Here is a 19,012-nt window from a genome sequence, read left to right as displayed (position 1 = left end):
TCATGGCCGGCATTAAGTTTTTCAGAAATTTGTGCTATAATAGCTGTTCTGTGGGATCAGACCAGGCAGACCAGCTTTCGCTCCCCACATGCATGAATAAGATTTGGGAACCCATGACCCTGTCACTCTTGGACAACTTTTGGTACCTTGCAAGACCTGCCTGTCTTAAGATGCACACAAGCACACTGGCATAATTTACAACTGCAAATCAATCTGATGGAATGTTAACAGACGTTGAGAGGAATCTGGAGTCAACAAAAGACACTCAATTAATTACGTGAAAAATGTATAAACTCTGGTCATTGAGTGAAGACAGGGACCTAGAGCTGCCAAATCCAATTTGGAGTCATGGGTACTTGAGCCTATCCCAGTAGCACCGGCCACAAACTGGAAACCAGCCCTGATCAGGGCAGCAATCCATCACTGTGCACACTCACACACACCAGACTCAATGCATATCTTTGGGATAGACAGAAAAAGTGGAAAGTCTGGAGAAATACCCAGATACATACAGGCAGTATAATACCAGACATTGCACTGCCTTTCCACCCTCTATATGTAGAAAACCATATTCTAGGCATTTTGTATTTTGCCTAAATAAGAAGCTACTTTTGTTTTGTCTGTGGTTCCTTCATCATTATGTTTGCAAAGTGAAATAAAATACATGTGCCTGGAGACCACAGCGGAAACTTATTTTAAACATTTTAGAGAACAACACAGATTTTAAATAGCATCTTGGTAGAGTGCAATGCAGGAACTCAGTTGACATTGATGCCACCACATTACTTACACCATTTTCTAGTAGAATTTGCATGTTGTCTATGCACTTATATGTTTGTCCTTCAGGGACTCTATGGTTTCCTTTCCCCTATCCAAAGATATACTATTAAACTGACTGACATATCTAAGTTTTTTTCTCTTGTGAGCTTGGGACTGAATGGTATCCAATGCAGCAAAGATTGCTAATTTATTCTTACCCTGACTAAGTGAGATATGTATTTTGGGCCTGCATTATGACGTACTGTATAAAGCACAGTACAGAACATTGCATATAATACAGCATTCTGTGGAAATGCAAGAATCATCAAAGAATCAAGTAATAGGAGTATAAATTATGATGATCACATCCACTTTCTAGGGTACCAAGCCCAAAATAAATGTAAGTAAACATTTAATAGATAAATGACACATACACATCAATATCTAATGTCAAGGGTAAACACATCAGTATTTAGTATTATCTCAAAACACATTCATACACATTAGAACACTATATACATACATTCATCCATTATCAAAACTTCTTAAGTACTTGCAGGCTTATGGGGGCTGAATCAGATACTATGCAAGATGGAAAATAAACTTGGATGAGGTGTCATTCCATTGTTAGTGCAGTTTAGGGACACACCAAAATTCACTTACACCAAAGCAAATGCTCTTCTTATGGATGTTGTGGGAAAATTGAAGCACCTGGAAATTTCCATATAAAAGTACTGGTAGAATGTATAAACCCCACAAACACAGTGAGCAGACCCTAGGACTCTGGAGCTGTGAGGAAGAAGCGTAAAATACTTTTCTAACAAGCCATTCCCTGATATCCATTTTTACAACTTGCAACTGCGCACAATTTAAATAACATGTTTAGTAGTCACCGTGTAAACATGCTTTATTTTTTATTTTTTTAGTTTTAATTTCATGTTGTTACATCTAAAATCAAGTTGTCTGCTAAAGGTGGTTACTAAAACCACAACAACACTACTTGGCAAGGGGGTTAGTAGTCCTGGATGGATATTGCAGGGCCCACTCACACACATACTCACATTTGGCCGGCTTGGTATTACCAATTAATGTAACCTGCAGGTCTTTCAGGATATGGGAAGATGACCCATGTAGACACAGGGAGAATGTGCACAGTCCACACACACAATGACCAGGCATATGATATGATTCAAACAGATGACAAAATTGCCTACTAGAAATCAGGTCAAAAGGCAGCCTTTTAAATTACTTGCAATGCTTTCAATTTTCATTATATCATCTTAGAGGACACCTGTCAGCATATTTCACAGAGTTTCAGAGGGCAGCAAACCTGATGAAAATAGCATTTCTGTGGTCTATTTCACAAGCCTTTGGGAGCTCGGCACCTCTTGTAAATGGCAAAATCAAGAATAGATCTGTATTCCACCGAGAATATGATTAATGGCACAAAAATAATCAAGAATACTCTGTATAGGTAATGATCAGCCCGATATCCAATGTGTATAGCCTTTACAGAGGTAAATATAATTGCATCAATGCAAACTGATGCTGTAGATATGGCAAGAGTTGACCCAGTAGAGCCCCTGTTTGTTTCCTATAAATAAAGTCCACCTTTATAGTAAAACTTAGCAGTATGTTTATCTAATTAGCTTGTTTCCTCTCATTTTGCATAGTGTTATTCTGCATTGTTGATACACAATGGATGGATCAATATCCTTTAGGTAGCACAATTAAGTTACTGAAGTTTGGAAACTTCATGGTGAAATTTGTTAAAAAGCATAGCATGTCTTTAAATATACAGTAAAGCAATCAGAACAAAAAAAAGCCATTTATTTTCATTCCTATCTCTTTATTATAAAAAAAAAATCCTAGAGAAAGACTAGGGATACGAGATGTGATCTTCACATGAAGATCACGGAAGACACTTAAAAGACCCGCGAGATGAAAGGTATTGGCCACGGAGCATCTCGCTAGGACCTTAAACATGAGACTTTGTGCCAAGATATTGACCCAGGACCGTCTCGCGGGGATGTAGAATATGAGATTCTTGCAAGACACGCCCTACTTACAACCAATATCAAATAAGACCACGGGCAGTAAAACACTCAGTCATGTCAAGGCTTTGAGCACACACAGATCCAGGGTCTCAGTGCATATAAAGCGTATAAGGACAATATGTTATAGATAAAACGTTGACGACTAAGCAAAGAAGAAAGAGCAGTGTGGAGAAAAGAGACTCAAAAGCGTTGGAGAAAAAAAAAATGCAAAAACGAAAAAGAATAATCGAGGTGCAAATTCAGAAAATAAGGAAAGTAATAATCAGCCTGGAACAAGTGGAATTGAAAAAAAAGCACGTCCAATCAGGCTCAGAATTAAAAGACAAAGAGTAAACGACAAAGTAGAACTTCATAAAGACGTTCAAAAACGTTGGCGCTATACACATGAAGAGCAAGTTAGAGATTATGAAAGCAGTGGAATTCGAAAGGCTCGAAAAAAAATGATATCACGATACACATGTGGAGAAAGTTAAAGAATATGAAAGCAGTAAAATTCGAAAGTATTGTAGCGTCCCAGACAGGTTGAAGCCTTTTTTTTTTTGGAGTGACTGTTAGGTTCGATTGAGGGAGGGCGAAGTACAGCACGGAAGACTGACAGCGGGGTATTGATTGATGCGGTAAGGGGGGGGGGGTCCCAGGACAGGAGGATTGGCTGGAGAGGGTGCTGGAAGGTTGTGTTTGGGGTTACGAAGTCAGTGTTCTTTTTCTTGATTGTTCAAGTAAAACTTTTGTGAGACTTTACTAAGTCTGTCTGTGTTTTTTTTTAATCTTCTCTTTTTGAGCCGGACGCGGAGGTCGCTACAATATGAAAAAAAGATAGTAAAGATGGCATTAGCACAAACAAAAGGAAATTATTACTCGGAAAAAGGGAAAATAATCATCACGGACCAGGTGTAAGTGAAAAAATAGCAGGACAAAGCGAGGTCAGAAATAAAAGACAAAGAGTAGAAAACAAATTAAAACGTCATAAAGAGGATAAAAAACAAGGGGTCAAACACATGCAGAGCAGGTTAGAGATAATGAAAACAGTGGAATTCAAAAGACAAAAAAAATGTAGGCGCGAAACACATGCAGAGCAAGATGCAGAATATGAAAGCAGAAAAAAACGAAAGTGTCAAAACAAGCAAAGTAAACATCGCATTAGCGCAAACAAAGATAAATTATTACTTGGAGAAATAACGAAAAGGCGAATAGAGATCGAATATATGGACATAGGTGATATATTTAAAGTATGTAAATATTGTAAGGCTTTGAAGTTTAAGTCAGAGAATTTCAAAAACGTTTTTTACCTCACATGCATTTATTGGTTACTTTGCAAAAAAAATTATTAACTGCTGATGATGTCGATCGCTTTGTCTGTGCTGAAATTCCAAACAGAGAAACCTATCCTGAATTATGGTACAAAGTCATTAAACACATGTCTCGCTGACCTCATTTAAAAGATTCAGCATATTGGGACTCCAAAGATTCCAAATATTGTTTTTAAAGAAGTTCAGAAATAAAAGTGAAACTAATGAAATAGCAACAATTCAAAGAAAAAAAAATCTTAAAAGTGTGTATCCGGAAAACCAGACACAGGGGACCCTAGTTCCAAAAATAATTCTTCACATATCTCAACAAGTGAAACACGACAGGCAGATTAAGTGATTTGTGCAGGTTGTATCGGTGGTGGGGGACTGAATCAATGTCCTTGTTAAAGTCAGTAGTAACTTAAGCAAACTTTTGGATTTTAACCACAAAAAGAGTCTGAATTAACATAACCTGCCCCAATTCATGGTGTTCATAAGAAACATAATGATTTACTTCATGAGGCAGAAGAACATAATTAACAAGATTTGGAATATTTAAAAAAAAAGTATCATTTAATTTAAATGTTTAAAGTCTAATTATTCTAAATTATAATAGAAATCTGTCATTGTTCACCCTCTGATAGTGGGCCATAGAGAGCTAGATACCTTACCTTACAAATTAAAAATAACACCGAACTCATAATCACTAACCTTGAAATAGTCTCAAACACACACATGTTTATATTTGACATTTTTAACCTTCTGAGAGTGTCTCTTAAAGGACTAGGACCACAGGCAAATGATCAAATATCAAAAATATTAACACATTTGTAATCAGCAACCTTAAAATAGTATAAAATTACACTCCACCTGCCTATATTACCCATCCCTGTTTTTATGGAGGTTTAGTAAATATGAGTACTTTTGACCCCTCGTATCCCATTAGGGTGTGAACCGTTGGGGTTAGTTCATGTGGCATGAACAATCTGAAGTCCTTTTGACCATTTTTGCTGAAGACACCTATTTGTTTACTCTTTATCATGAGGGTGTAATTTCCTGCACAAAATGAGGTCCAAAAATGGCTAAAACATTAGGGTCTTTTCGTGTCTAGAGGGCCAAAAGTAGAAACTCCAAAAACCTTGGTGTCTTGTAGATCTAGACAGCAGGATGAGTTGAGCAGTATATCGTATTTAGGGCTTTTTTCATACCTGCGAGTCAGGAGGCACTGACTAAATAAACTAAAGTGACTTCAAAGCATTTATAAGTAATTGTTAGGAACGCCATTTTGATTATACAGTTGTTATTTATTAGTATGACAAATGGCAACATCATTCTAAAAATGTTACGTGAAAGACTGAGCTTTTCCCACATTGCTGTCAGGTTACTAGCTTTGATGTGATGTAACACTGCAATCACAAAGCATTTTTATTAAGTCATGGCTGCACAGTAGTTTACAACTGCAACCACATTCATCCAGCATCAAGGGTTAAAATCCTACACCTTGTCATTGTCTGTAGAGAGTGTGCACATTCTTCCCATGCCAACATCAGCTACTGGTTTTCCTCTGACATTTAAGGACATACTGATTATGTTAATTTTTCACTTCCAAGCTGGCCTTGTTTAAGTGGGTTATTGCATGAGTGGGCCCTGTCCAAACCCATTTCCTACCTTTCTCTCAGTGCTGCCAAGACAAGTTCCGGCCTCCAACAACCTTGAGTTGGATTTAGTAGGGTTAGAGTTAGCATGTTATACTCTGTTACAAATTAAATTGAGAACGTATGCTTCACTGCAGCAGTTATCATAAAAATATCATAACAAATCCCCAGCACATGTAGAGAAATGGCTCGAAGAAAAGTACTGGTGGACAAAGATGCATCTATTATAATGACATCCTCTGCATCCTCTGACTCTGATCTGTAAGAGAACTTCAATAATTCTATAGTGTTTCAGTACAAAATAAACTTTAATCTTTTCTTTTTCTGCTTGCTAATACATGCTGACTAAAGCCTACTGTATAAAATATGGAAAAAATTAGGATTTCTAAAACAAATAAACTTTCTTCACATCATACTGGCAAAATGTCCCCAACACCTCTTCGTAATAAAGCAATTGTAGCTATTTTATATAAAGTAATGAGGCTTTGGCTTACTACTTATCTCAGCGTAATATTTTTTCAGATACTAGAGGTCACTTTGAGGTAATAAATCTTATAACAATAAACACTTGGTTCTTAGCATAATAAACAAAGAAAGTTCAATAAACACTGAATACTCTTCATATGCAGTTAAGAACAAAGCCTGTTGACTTTGCATTTATCAGTAGAGGTTATGTTGTTTTTTTAACAGTTTTCAATACACAGAATGCACTGGCATTGATCAGGAATACGAGCCAGGTGTTCAGAGGTCACAGTCCTTAGAGAATGTCCATGTCCATGATGTTCCCTTACTGTGATCATTTTGGGGCTCTCGTAGGAAGAAAATATATAATTCAGAATTCATTTGACAGGGTGTTACCAAAGTATATTGAACTGAAACTGTTTAATTCATTGTAATTTTACATTATATGTACACACACAAACCGGGTACCCATTTACAGTTGGTTTCTGCTTTGATCCAAGTATTGCTGAAATAGGAACCTGGCTCCTCCATATAGACAGACAGACAGACAGACAGACAGACAGACAGACAGATAGATAGATAGATAGATAGATAGATAGATAGATAGATAGATAGATAGATAGATAGATAGATAGATAGATAGATAGATACTTTATTAATCCCAAGGGGAAATTCACATACTCCAGCAACACCTTATTGATACAAAAAACAATATTAAATTAAAGATTGATAATAATGCAGGTAAAAACAGACAATAACTTTGTATGATGTTAACGTTTACCCCCCCGGGTGGAACTGAAGAGTCGCATAGTTTGGGGGAGGAACGATCTCCTCAGTCTGTCAGTGGAGCAGGACAGTGACAGCAGTCTGTCGCTGAAGCTGCTCTTCTGTCTGGAGATGATACTGCTTAGTGGATGCAGTGGATTCTCCATAATTGATAGGAGCCTGCTTAGCGCCCATCGCTCTGCCACAGATGTCAAACTGTCCAGCTCCATGCCAACAATAGAGCCTGCCTTCCTCACCAGTTTGTCCAGGCGTGAGGCGTCTTTCTTCTTAATGCTGCCTCCCCAGCACACCACCGCATAGAAGAGGGCGCTCGCCACAACCATCTGATAGAACATCTGCAGCATCTAATTGCAGATGTTGAAGGACGCTAGCCTTCTAAGGAAGTATAACCGGCTCTGTCCTTTCTTACACAGAGCATCAGTATTGGCAGTCCAGTCTAATTTATCATCCAGCTGCACTCCCAGGTATTTATAGGTCTGCACCATCTGCACACAGTCACCTCTGATGATCACGGGGTCCATGAGGGGTCTGGGCCTCCTAAAATCCACCACAAGCTCCTTGGTTTTGCTGGTGTTCAGGTGTAGGTGGTTTGAGTCGCACCATTTAACAAAATCCTTGATTAGGTCCCTATACTACTCCTCCTCCTGCCCACTCCTAATGCAGCCCACGATAGCAGTGTCATCAGTGAACTTTTGCATGTGGCAGGACTCCGAGTTGTGTTGGAAGTCCGATGTATATAGGCTGAACAGGACCGGAGAAAGTACAGTCCCCTGTGACGCTACTGTGTTGCTGACCACAATGTCAGACGTGCAGTTCCCAAGACGCACATACTGAGGTCTGTCTTTAAGATAGTCAATAGATATTTAAATATATATATTTAAGATAGATATATCAACCAAGTTCAAGAAATAGATGCATTTATGGAAATATACATCCATCCATCCATCCATTATCCAACCGGCTATATCCTAACTACAGGGTCACGGGGGTCTCCTGGAGCCAATCCCAGCCAACACAGGGTGCAAGGCAGGAAACAAACCCCGGGCAGGGTGCCAGCCCACTGCAGGGCACACACACACACACACACACACACACACACACACACCAAACACACACTAGGGACAATTTAGAATCGCCAATGCACATAACCTGCATGCCTTTGGACTGTGGGAGGACCCGGAGGAAACCCACACAAACACGGGGAGAACATGCAAACTCCACACAGGGAGGACCTGGGTCTCCTAACTGTGAGGCAGCAGCACTGCCACTGTGCCACCGTGCTGCCAGAAATATACATGTGAATATTAAATACCCTTATAAGTTTGAACAGCATGAAGCAGGTTTGATGTATAGATAAATCTAATATACAGTATAAAGCTCATTGTGTGACTTTGTTCTTCATATAATTCCACACCCTTGGTCTAATCTGGGCGGCACGGTGGCGCAGTGGTAGCACTGTTGCCTCACAGTAAGGAGACCTGGGTTTGCTTCCCGGGTCCTCCCTGCGTGGAGTTTGCATGTTCTCCCCGTGTCTGTGTGGGTTTCCTCCCACAGTCCAAAGACATGCAGGTTAGGTGCATTGGTGATCCTAAATTGTCCCTATTGTGTGCTTAATGTGTGGGTGTGTGCCCTGCAGTGGGCTTGCACCCTGAATTTGTTCCTGCCTTGCGCCTTGTGTTGTCTGGGATTGGCTCCAGCAGACCCCCGTGACCCTGTGTTAGGATATAGCAGGTTGGATAATGGATGGATGGTCCAATCTTAATAGAATTTTGAACACATATCCCATTTTGTAAGGAAGAGACCACAGACTACTTTGGAATCCAATATTTTGATCTTGGGGTATATCTGAAGGGTGTTCCTTTTCACTACACTGATTTTAATGACAGTCCCACCTGGTGGCTCAGAGCAAGTGAAACACCAGAACAGACTGAAGGCTCAGAGTTTAAAATTTCTTACCTGGGCAATGTCTGGTGCTCTGGCTAGAATTTTATATATTTAATTGATTCCTTTCCAAACTTGCCTTACAAATTATGATGGGTGGCACATCTGTGTGTCTCTCTAACCAGGAACAAGGAGCATCAAAATTCTTATCAAAAATAATTATTTTACCACCATATAAAATACTGTGTCATGGGGCACCAAAGATTTCTTGCACTTACTTCTAAAATGTATCTTCTTGCCTGTCCCCACTCCAGCCACACTACTTTCCTGCCAGTTAAGCCTTTGTCCCAACGCGCCATCTGATTCCAAACTTTTCCAAACTTGATAAGCCACTGACAGTTAATGGAAGCCAAACCTCACGCTGGTGTAACTTCTTAAGACATTCTTAGAAATCACTTCCAGGGTCAGGAATGTTCTTTAAAGTCCCGGGATGGTCTCCTTAGAGCTCTCTCTGTCATCCCCTGGGTATCCTTACATTCACGTGTCCTACTACACAGTTAAAGGTAAAAGTACCCTTGGTATGTTTCAGGATTTCGTGCCCTTCATACCACACAGGAACAATCTGCTACGCACACCCCTCATGATCTCCCTCTTACTTCACTTCCCACGACATAATTAATATTTGAGAACTCCTTTAGTAGTTATGGCCTACCACATCTGGAAAATATTTACTCATAAACTTTAGTCAGTAGTATCAGAACCTTAATAAAAAAAAAACTAGTTCACCAACTCCTTTTCAGACAAGGAACCTGGCATTGTACACATATGTACGTATATATGAGGCAGAGGAGTGGCTCCCCTAATCTGAAACACAAGGACAAAGTAGTGCAAAAACTGTATCAGAATCATATTTCTATTAAAAAGAGCACTAAGGTGCTCACCACACTTAGAAACACAACAAAAAATAAATACAAAAATTAAGCTTTTCTGCTGTTTTGGGCCTAAATAGTCCATATGTATCTATGCATCTTGCTTACCCATGTAACAACCTCCAGAATAACTTTAGTCACCTCCAGGTCACACATCATAAATCTGTAGCCTCACCACCTTCATGCCAGTGATCCTTTGCCCCAGCTTATCTCCTGACTCTGAGCTCAATTAGCACTGGCAGGAAGCGGCATCTTAAATCTCACCTGGAGTTTACTTTTAGGTCCTTCTAGGAACCACTGCTTGGTTCAGTGAATACCATAAGTGCCAGAATCAATTCGGTACAGGGGTTTCTGGCATTCTTAGATTCCACTGTAGTTCCAGACACTGATTTATAGTTAATAAGCAGGTGCCCAGGACAGCCTTTAAATTGTTTCTTTTCCTGTATTAATGGTGTAGCCCTTTTATCTCCTCTTTGGGATTCTTGTCTGCTGTGTAGTAGTTTGGAGGATTAAAGGTGAGGTCCATCAATTCATTGTAATGTACTAGCACTGCCAAAAAAACCTTCTGATGGACATTTCATGGATTCCTACCTCACACTTGTCTCTGCTTACCTAGGAAAGCAAAGACTACCCTTTTAGAAGTTGATGGATAGCTTCTTATATGGCCCTTGTCTTACTACCAAAGCCCATCCTTTATATTTATGTATGTAGAAAAAGTTAATAGAAGCACTTTAAAAGAAGATAATAATTAACTGTTGCCCTTGAGGAATCTGGATTCAGTTTCAGACTCAGTACATTCTCCTTGTGTTTATGTGGTGCTTTCCTGGGTATTCTGGTTTTCCCACACATCTCAAAGATGGACATGTTAACTGGTAACTCTCAATAAGTTAAGCATACATGAGTAACAACCTCAATAGACTGGTACCCCTGTAAGAATTTTCCTGATGTATGGGATGGGCTTTCTCTCTGACCTGGGAAGAGCAGATTGAGGCAATGTATGGATGAAAGGCAATGCTATTGGTTTTGGCTGGCCATATTTATATTCTTTACATTGGGCTGTAACCATAAGAGTACTACAACTACAGCAACTACAATATAGATTAATATAGTTCACATTAATTCCAGTCTGATGTAACATGACCAAAAGAGACAAGCAGGCCTATTAACCAAAATACATCAATGTAAAACATGAGCTTGTTGTTTACACTTGGGATCGAGTTCTTGTAGTAGGTGTGAAGTGTCCAGGCTGGACTTCCATATATGATCATAAAGCACCTTTTCTTGCACTTCTTTCTGATGTAAAACTATAGAAACTACAAAATTAATAGTGATAATCCTCAAAAAACATGTCTTTGAATAACCAAAGGGTGATGTCTTGCCTGGTTGCTTAGAAGGTAAAAACACAGCTAGTTCTTCATAGCTGTAATTTGTTGAGTTGCATACAGTATACAGTATTCTTCAGGAGAAAGTCACACCCCAGCCTAGCAACAGCAGAGACAATGGACTCTTTCATATTCTGAAAATAATGGTCCAGGTAATTGATCTATGGAGGAAGTTACCCATTCCAGGCCAAGTACAAACAGTTTTCTCATTGCTGTGCACCAACTTTTGTGTTCTATTGCAACTCTATGCCTAGTTCTAGAGGACTGCAGGCTTTCACTCCAACCAGATTTAATTTGAAGTCAGTCTTTGTTGTTAATTAAATAGCATTCTCAAATGTGTTTATTCCGAGTCCTGGTTTGTTGGAACTTATCCTGGCAGCACTTACCGGTAGCACAAGGTCAGAACCAATACTAGATAGGGCAGTAGCCCATTGCAGGGGAAACTCTTACACACAACCATTCTCACAAACCAAAACTGGAATCATCAATTAACCTAAAATATTTTTGAAATAGTGGGTAGGCACCAGCTCTCTGTCTTCACCCCAGAAATTACTTTTACTGCAGCTTTTACTTTTTCAAATGCCTTTTACTGCCATAGCTTTTAGAACAATGGAGACATCTTAGTTTCTACATTTTTTTTCTTTAATATTTGATTTCACTTAATTTTTAAGAATACACCAAAAAAGTACCGACAGCTAACAGCTTTCATCCTTCCGTTTCATGAGTCTACAAATGTTTTTCAGAGCCTTCTGGCGCTAGCCACTGTGACCCTCTGACACACCTGTTCATAGTGATATGTTGTAATGAACACCAAATGCATCACATGTCTTTGTTTCCATTTCAGCTGTTTTCTATATGTTTTTTTCATTTCCATCCATCCATTATCCAACTCGCTATATCCTAACACTGGGTCACGGGGGTCTGCTGGAGCCAATTGGGCGGAGTGGTGGCTCTGAGGCTAGAGATCTGCACTGGCAATCGGAAGGTTGCCGGTTCGAATCCCGTCAATGCCATTAGGGACTCTGCTCTGTTGGGCCCTTAAGCAAGGCCCTTAACCTGCAATTGCTGAGCGCTTTGAGTAGTGAGAAAAGCGCTATATAAATGCAAATAATTATTATTATTATTATTAATCACAGCCAACATAGGACACAGTGCGCAGGGCAGGAACAAATCCCGGGCAGGGCGCCAGCCCACTGCAGGCTTGTTTCATTTTAATTAATTAAAAGCATGGTCATTGTCAAGTAAAAACTATGTTGTATAGACAATAAAGCTCAGACTTTAAAACACTTGAAATCACTTAACCAGTAGTAACTACACAGATATATGCAGTGACTGACTTACGATTGGAAATGAGAATTATCACATTCACAGGACTGAGCCAATTATGTGTGACATGGTGCTGCTGCCTTACACATCTGGTGATCTGGGTTTAAATCTCACACCCAATCACGGATTGCTATGGAGCTTGCAAGTTTGTCCTGTCTCCAGAGTTTTCTCCAGTGCCAGTGTAAATGTGCAAGCATGGGACCTGCAGTGGGCTGGTGCCCCGTCCAAGGTTGTTTCCAGCCTTCTATCAGGACAGGCTTCAGGACTTCACAGCTCTGAATTTGAATAAACAGGTCAGATAATGTTGTGCCAAGCGGTGAACCAAAGAAGTGCAGTGCTATAACATTTACAATATATAAGATTAAATATAGCCTTTGAGCTACTGTCCAGGCCAGGTCTTGCTGATCTTTTCTGATCTGATAAGGTAAGACTTCAGAGCAGTGAAAGCAAATGCTATTGAGATCTGACATATGGTAACCCCTGACTGCCGTCATGAATTTCTGAATGCATTTCACAAAGAATGGCTGGGGTCAGCATCTATCTAATGACACCAAAGTAAACTGAACTGGAATTTGTAATGTCTGTAAATGCTGACCAGAGTGATCACTAAAGGCTGTAATGTTATTACTATCCAAACATACCCTGAGCAGTGTAGCTTCTTTTTTTTGTTTTTGTGACTTGCTTCATGTACTTTAACACTGAAACCAGATGATAGGCTTAGGACAAGAAGTCCAGACATTACACAAAGCAGATGAGGTAATTCACCTTTACTTTTAAATCATGATAACGATAAAAAAAATAATTTGATAATGGTTGTTTCACTTAAATAATTGGTAGCACTTGGCAAAATGAGGAGGCCACTCTCCTTGCATTACACTGACTGCAGCAGCAAAATAGAAAGAAGCCTAGTGAGATAAGAACATGTGACACGTTTACACTTTAACACAATGCTGCCATAGGATTAACACCTTCTCCCTAAAATAGATGCACAAGTCATAGCTAATGAAATGCTGTTTTGGACACTCTGCTATTTGACATTGCAATTACAATCTGTTTGATTAAATGAAACACAGTCAAATAAAGTGGCACTATTAGATGAAAATCAAAAGCTTAAGTGAACTGCACATTGGAAGAGGGATTATATATTAACAAGCCTGCACGCAAGTCAATACTACAGACCCTGTCATTCATTATTAAAAAATATCTAAAGCGGCCAGGTATGCATTGTTTACCAGTTCTATTTTCAATATAAACAAGTTACTCTGCACACTTCTTTTATCATCAGGAAATCTGAACGAGAAAGCTCTTGCTTGTTCCAAGTATTGCAGGCCATTTTTTTATTCCTTTTTTTTTTTACATTGCCATGGTTTCATTCTGAAAAAATGTCAAGTCACCAATTGAAGCAAAAGTCAGTGTTTTTAACTGTTCCTCCTTGCTTAATACTTATGATATCTTCTGAACCAAAGTACCCTGCATGAGAAGCAATGACCCCTAAAGTATCTGTGGACACAAGGCCATCACATGCTCAGTCTGCAGCGTTTGTATGCAACTGTGCCAAGCAGCTATCTTCATTTGGATGGAAGAAAAAGACAAAAATCTCACATTTCATTGCACATGTTTGGGATCTAGCTAGCCTCTCTGTGCCAGAGACCGCCTACCTGGCATGGAACTTGGTGAGCCAGGAGGATAAAGGCTAACATCTATCTTGTCCTTGAGGAGCCATGCATTCTACGTGGTTTGCCAGCTGGTTTCCCACAGAAAAAGCTGTGTAACTGGAAGAATGTATAATAAGGAGTTTGTTTTAGGATACAAGTGAATTGTTATTTTGCATTTGTTAATTATCAATGATTATATTTATTACAGTAAAAATAGGAAAAATAAAATCAGTATGATGCAATTCCTGTCACATCAAACAAACATCAAAGAATGCTTACTGGACTCAGTTACTAAAGGTGAATATCAAAGACAATTTCATATCTTATAGGCCCATACAGAAGAAAAGACTTAAAAACTGCTGAGGAACTTATATTTGCAACAGAGAGTACTACATGCATTCCACAAGATGACTCACCCAACTTAAACGTTAGGAAGAGTTCTTTGAATGAAATCCACTGCCTGCAGGGTGCCTGCACAATTTAAAACTATGATTTTGCACTCTGCTACAATTCCCTTAGAAATTAGAAAGTACAGTACAGGAGATTTGAGACGTTTTCAATAGAAATGTGAAATTTATCAAAAGTCATACAGTATGTATTTCAAAAGCACGTAGAATTGGCCAACACAACTCAAGGAATTATCCGCTTGACATAGAGGAAAGCGATTATTCACACGGTTAAATATAGATGCAGTCTTGCAAAATTCCCTGCCTTATACACATAAACCAAATTGGGTTAGGGTCAGTAAAGGCTGATGTATACTCAACAGTTAAACTACAGAGAGGCATACTTTGACACATTGGCACAAGATCTCAAGAAGGTGATACATTCAATCGCTGCTTTGGTCTAGTTTGTTTTGTTTTTTTTTAACTTCAAGCCAGTTAGTGAGGTGGAAGTTAGTTTAAGGTTCTTGGTTCAAGCCTCATCTGTACCTCCAATGGTCCCTGCATAATTAAGAGGTCGGGACATCTGGGTCATCAAAATATTACAAGCACCTGGCTGACTAATCTCAATTTACACATCTGCCGTCCTTTGAGGACCAGTGTTTTCTGGATTTCATTTAAGATGATCCTCTCTTTTAACCTAATCTGTGTAGCTATTTGCCCAGCTGTTTTTTCCTTCTACAATTCCTCTGACTTAAACCACTTTAGTAGTAGTTTTTGTTTGATTAAATGTACAGATAATTAAAAAGGTATAATCTTGTAGCATTCTAATATCATATTATACAAGTCACACAGATGTTTAAGGCAATTAACCCTTTCATACAAAAGGATTATTTTTTTGTTGCAGACATTAAAAGTCAATTATTTTGCAACATATGAATATCTCTTAGTAAGTGTAATCTAAAATACTTAATTGCATATGTGAGTTTAAACTTTATGTGTTTGTAGTTTCTCAGTAGTAGCTAGTCTAGTTTAATAAAACAAGAAGTCTGGCAGAGAACCAATAGGTACGGTTGATGTGTAACAGCATGTATTGGCAGTGGACAAAGTCAAGTCTTCAAGGATCATAATATCAGGAGGTCTTTATTGTGCCCAATCTTAGAATTAGCAACAACGTTTAGGCTTTAATAAAATGGACCTGTGGCCTAAATTTTGGCATGATTACAAATTCCTATTAGAATCAGACAGAGTGAAATTGGTCCTTCTCTAAAACATCAGCACAAATGTGCATTACGTTTGTGATCGCATGTTTGCCAGGTCACATATTTACTAAAAGTTATGTCGTTTTTGGCAAGTGTAAACTTCGGGCACTAATTATTACTTTATCAATAACACAAAACAATGGTGTCTGCTTATCCCAAAATAAAGGGTTTATTAAACATTTCAGAAAGTAGATGTCTGCTTCATGATTTGGAAATTAAAAACGCCTGGTTATCCCATCCAACCCAAACTGTACAAGAGCAAAAGAAAATACCATGACAGAAATAACCCCAAACAAAGCGTCCAGCTAAGCACAAAGCTGGGGGTGGGGTGGGGGGGGGGTGTGTGTGTGTGTGTGTGTGTGTGTGTGTGTGTGTGTGATGTTTTCTATACCGTGAGTAACTGTCCCAAGGCTGGCATAGGGTTAGCTACCATTGAAAGTACAGCGCAGTGGGGCATACAGTATAAAACCAAGATACTAACCATAGTGTACATTCACCTTGTCAGCATTCAGTGCTTTTCCGTATTCAGACCTGGACAGTTCTACCCATTTACACTTAAAATAATATGCAGACATAAAAAAAAAACTGAAAGCGGAATGTACACAGAAATGTAAGGATACGTAGTAATGTGAAGTATTTGAATGTTACATTGACTAAGTATTGATATATTCATACTTAATAATTTTCTTAATCTTCAGCCTGCTGACAATGGCGAAGAGAAAGGCCAAGTTTAGCATTTATTCATAAAATATTAAAATATTCGAACACCAACGCGTAACCTTTTAATAACAAAACGGAGCACTTTCAGTCTGTGAAAGGCTCCCTTTGAAAGCACTGCACGTGAATGCCAATTCGCATTCAAGGCTGGCAGGACTGATGCATTGTGTTCCACTATAATTGCCCCCTTTCAGTTTCCGATTTATTCATCCATTCATTCTTTATCGAGGCAAACTAATCCATTTTCTGTGGTCGTATATACCGCTGCCTATCACGTTTGCTTCTGGAACAAGTCATGAATCAACCCTGGACGGGGCGCAGACCACACTCACCCTCACTGGGTTCGTTTAGCGAAGCCCGTTAACTTACCGCAGCACTAAAATTACTAGGAGCAGTGTGAAGGGTTGGCGACACATTCATCGATCCAAGTGATGCAATACAACAGTTACTTTTAAATCCACGTTTGCACGTGCGAATGGTATGTTTTCGGATTTGCTCTTTATTCTGTTATTTTCGATATGCACTGTCATTAGTAAACAGAATTTTCTCGTAGGTTACGCATTATACATAGTTTTGGTATAATAGTACTTGTATCAAGTTAAAATCAAAACATATCAACTGTAAGAAAAGTTCTGCACGTGATGCTTACGCCACGCACGGGACTTCTCACTTTAATTATATGAAAAACCAAACAAAGCAATCCACCGTCTTCTGAAGTTTACTCATTTTAACAATCTAGCACCATCACGAGAATTTGAACAGGGTGAAACAAACTCTTCTCTTCGTACCGCTCCTCTAAGGACTAACTGTGTGGCACGAACGCGCATGCGCTTCTGCACCGCCTCACCATCACGAGACTGATTTGGCTCGTGCGGACTGGAGCAGGAGCCGGTGGTAAAGCGACGCGTAGTCTCGCAAGTGCCTTCGTATGCCATGGAGTTCAGGACGGACTTTTATTCCCGCTTTTCATCATACACTCATTCAGGTTTTCTCCCATCAATCAGAAGACGGAAAATTAGGGGGAAATAGCTGCTTCTTACCTGAGCAGGTGACAGCGGTAGTAGAGCAGTTATCAACTTGACGAGACAGATAAAAAATCTCATCGCGAGTGTGTCATCCGTTTTTAATTTCAGGAATCAGTCCGAATCGCTTGCAAGTGACATAGATTGACAGACAGATCCAGCCAGAAACAGTCCCTCAAGCACCGTGGTTTGTAGTCGGAGTGCAAATCCCAGTAAAGACTGCTTGGCAATTCACTCAGATTTTCCAGTATCCCTCCTCTGTAAAGTTGTGTGAAAGCAACGAGCGCATTGTCACGTCCAGCAGGGAGCTGACTTACAAACTGACGCAAGAAGAAAAGAAGCAGGAGGACTCCGAGCGGGACGCCGGCTTAGCACACCAGTATTTCTCCTTGCTTTTAAACCGTTTTTTTCCTCAGTAAAAGCCGGATGTTTTCTTTTGGCGTTAAATAGTAGCAAAACAAAGTTAAAAGTTTCTTAAAATTCAAAAACTAGTAGAAATTAACAGCATAATTTGAGTAAAATATGCTATGCAAATCAATACCCACAAAGCAGTAATGACTCATCAATCAATTTAATTTATCCTCCAAAATATGACATGATTAAGCGGCGACAAAGCAATAAATAGAATAAGAATGACTGTAAGTAGAAAAGTATACGCAGTGTCCGTGCTTGCTAGATCTGGCTACTTGGAGAACTCCGAAGGTATCACCGGTTGCTTTGCTAGTTGAAATTCGCAGATACTCTTGAGAACATCGCTGCTAATTCCACTGCCTGGTCCACGAAACTCCGCCCTTATTACAGGACTGGCCGAGACGAGCCGCTCCTTGCATTCTGCTTCCTGCACTCTTAATAGTATACCTCAGGGCTACCTTCCCAAGTGATTCACTCTTTTTATTTTAGAAACGTTGAGCAACACACACACGCATATGATATATCTTAACAGACTAAGTGGGGCCATATCTGTTTACCGGTTCACTATGAAATATATCTAAAAATAAGTTTATAAATAAGAAAACAAGAGAGGGATCATTAAAGGAAGATCTCAAAGTAATGACCTAATAAACAAAAGAAGATTTGTGGGACCGACTGGTTTTCGCAATAGCGAAATGAGGTGGGTTCCCGGCTCATGTCTTTGACATTCTCCTACATATCTATCAACCTTCTTTCCAGTTAAACTCTTCCCCTGATTTATATTGTGATTTTAGACTATTTTATCAGTAAAACATCCTTTATTTTCAAACAAAGTTTTGCATCTGAGGTGAATCTAACGTGTTTTTAAAACTTGGGGACCCCATAAAAAAGAGCTGTTGATGCACTATTATTATGTTACACTCAGTTAAAACACTGAGAATCCAGGACTGTTCTCAGCTGGTTTCGGCTGGTTACAGAGAATCTTTACCTTATTATAAGGCAGAAATATCACATTACATGTATAGGGTAGCCAAAA

At 39.3% G+C, this 19,012-nt stretch overlaps 1 protein-coding gene across 1 annotated transcript in view; it reads right to left on the bottom strand.

Moving 5' to 3' along the window:
* pgfb (placental growth factor b) overlaps positions 1 to 18,424 on the bottom strand; it is a 73,466-nt gene extending 55,042 nt beyond the window's left edge. Inside the window, exon 1 of the mRNA XM_028821675.2 lies at positions 17,584 to 18,424. Within this exon, the coding sequence (XP_028677508.1) occupies positions 17,584 to 17,646 (63 nt within the window). The 5' untranslated portion in view covers positions 17,647 to 18,424. The remainder of the gene's footprint in view (positions 1 to 17,583) is intronic.
* Between the last annotated feature and the right edge of the window lie 588 nt (positions 18,425 to 19,012).

This window comes from Erpetoichthys calabaricus, chromosome 16 (genome assembly GCF_900747795.2).
Source record: "Erpetoichthys calabaricus chromosome 16, fErpCal1.3, whole genome shotgun sequence".
Taxonomy (NCBI): Eukaryota; Metazoa; Chordata; class Cladistia; order Polypteriformes; family Polypteridae; genus Erpetoichthys; species Erpetoichthys calabaricus.
This window is presented reverse-complemented; position numbering and strand designations above follow the sequence as displayed.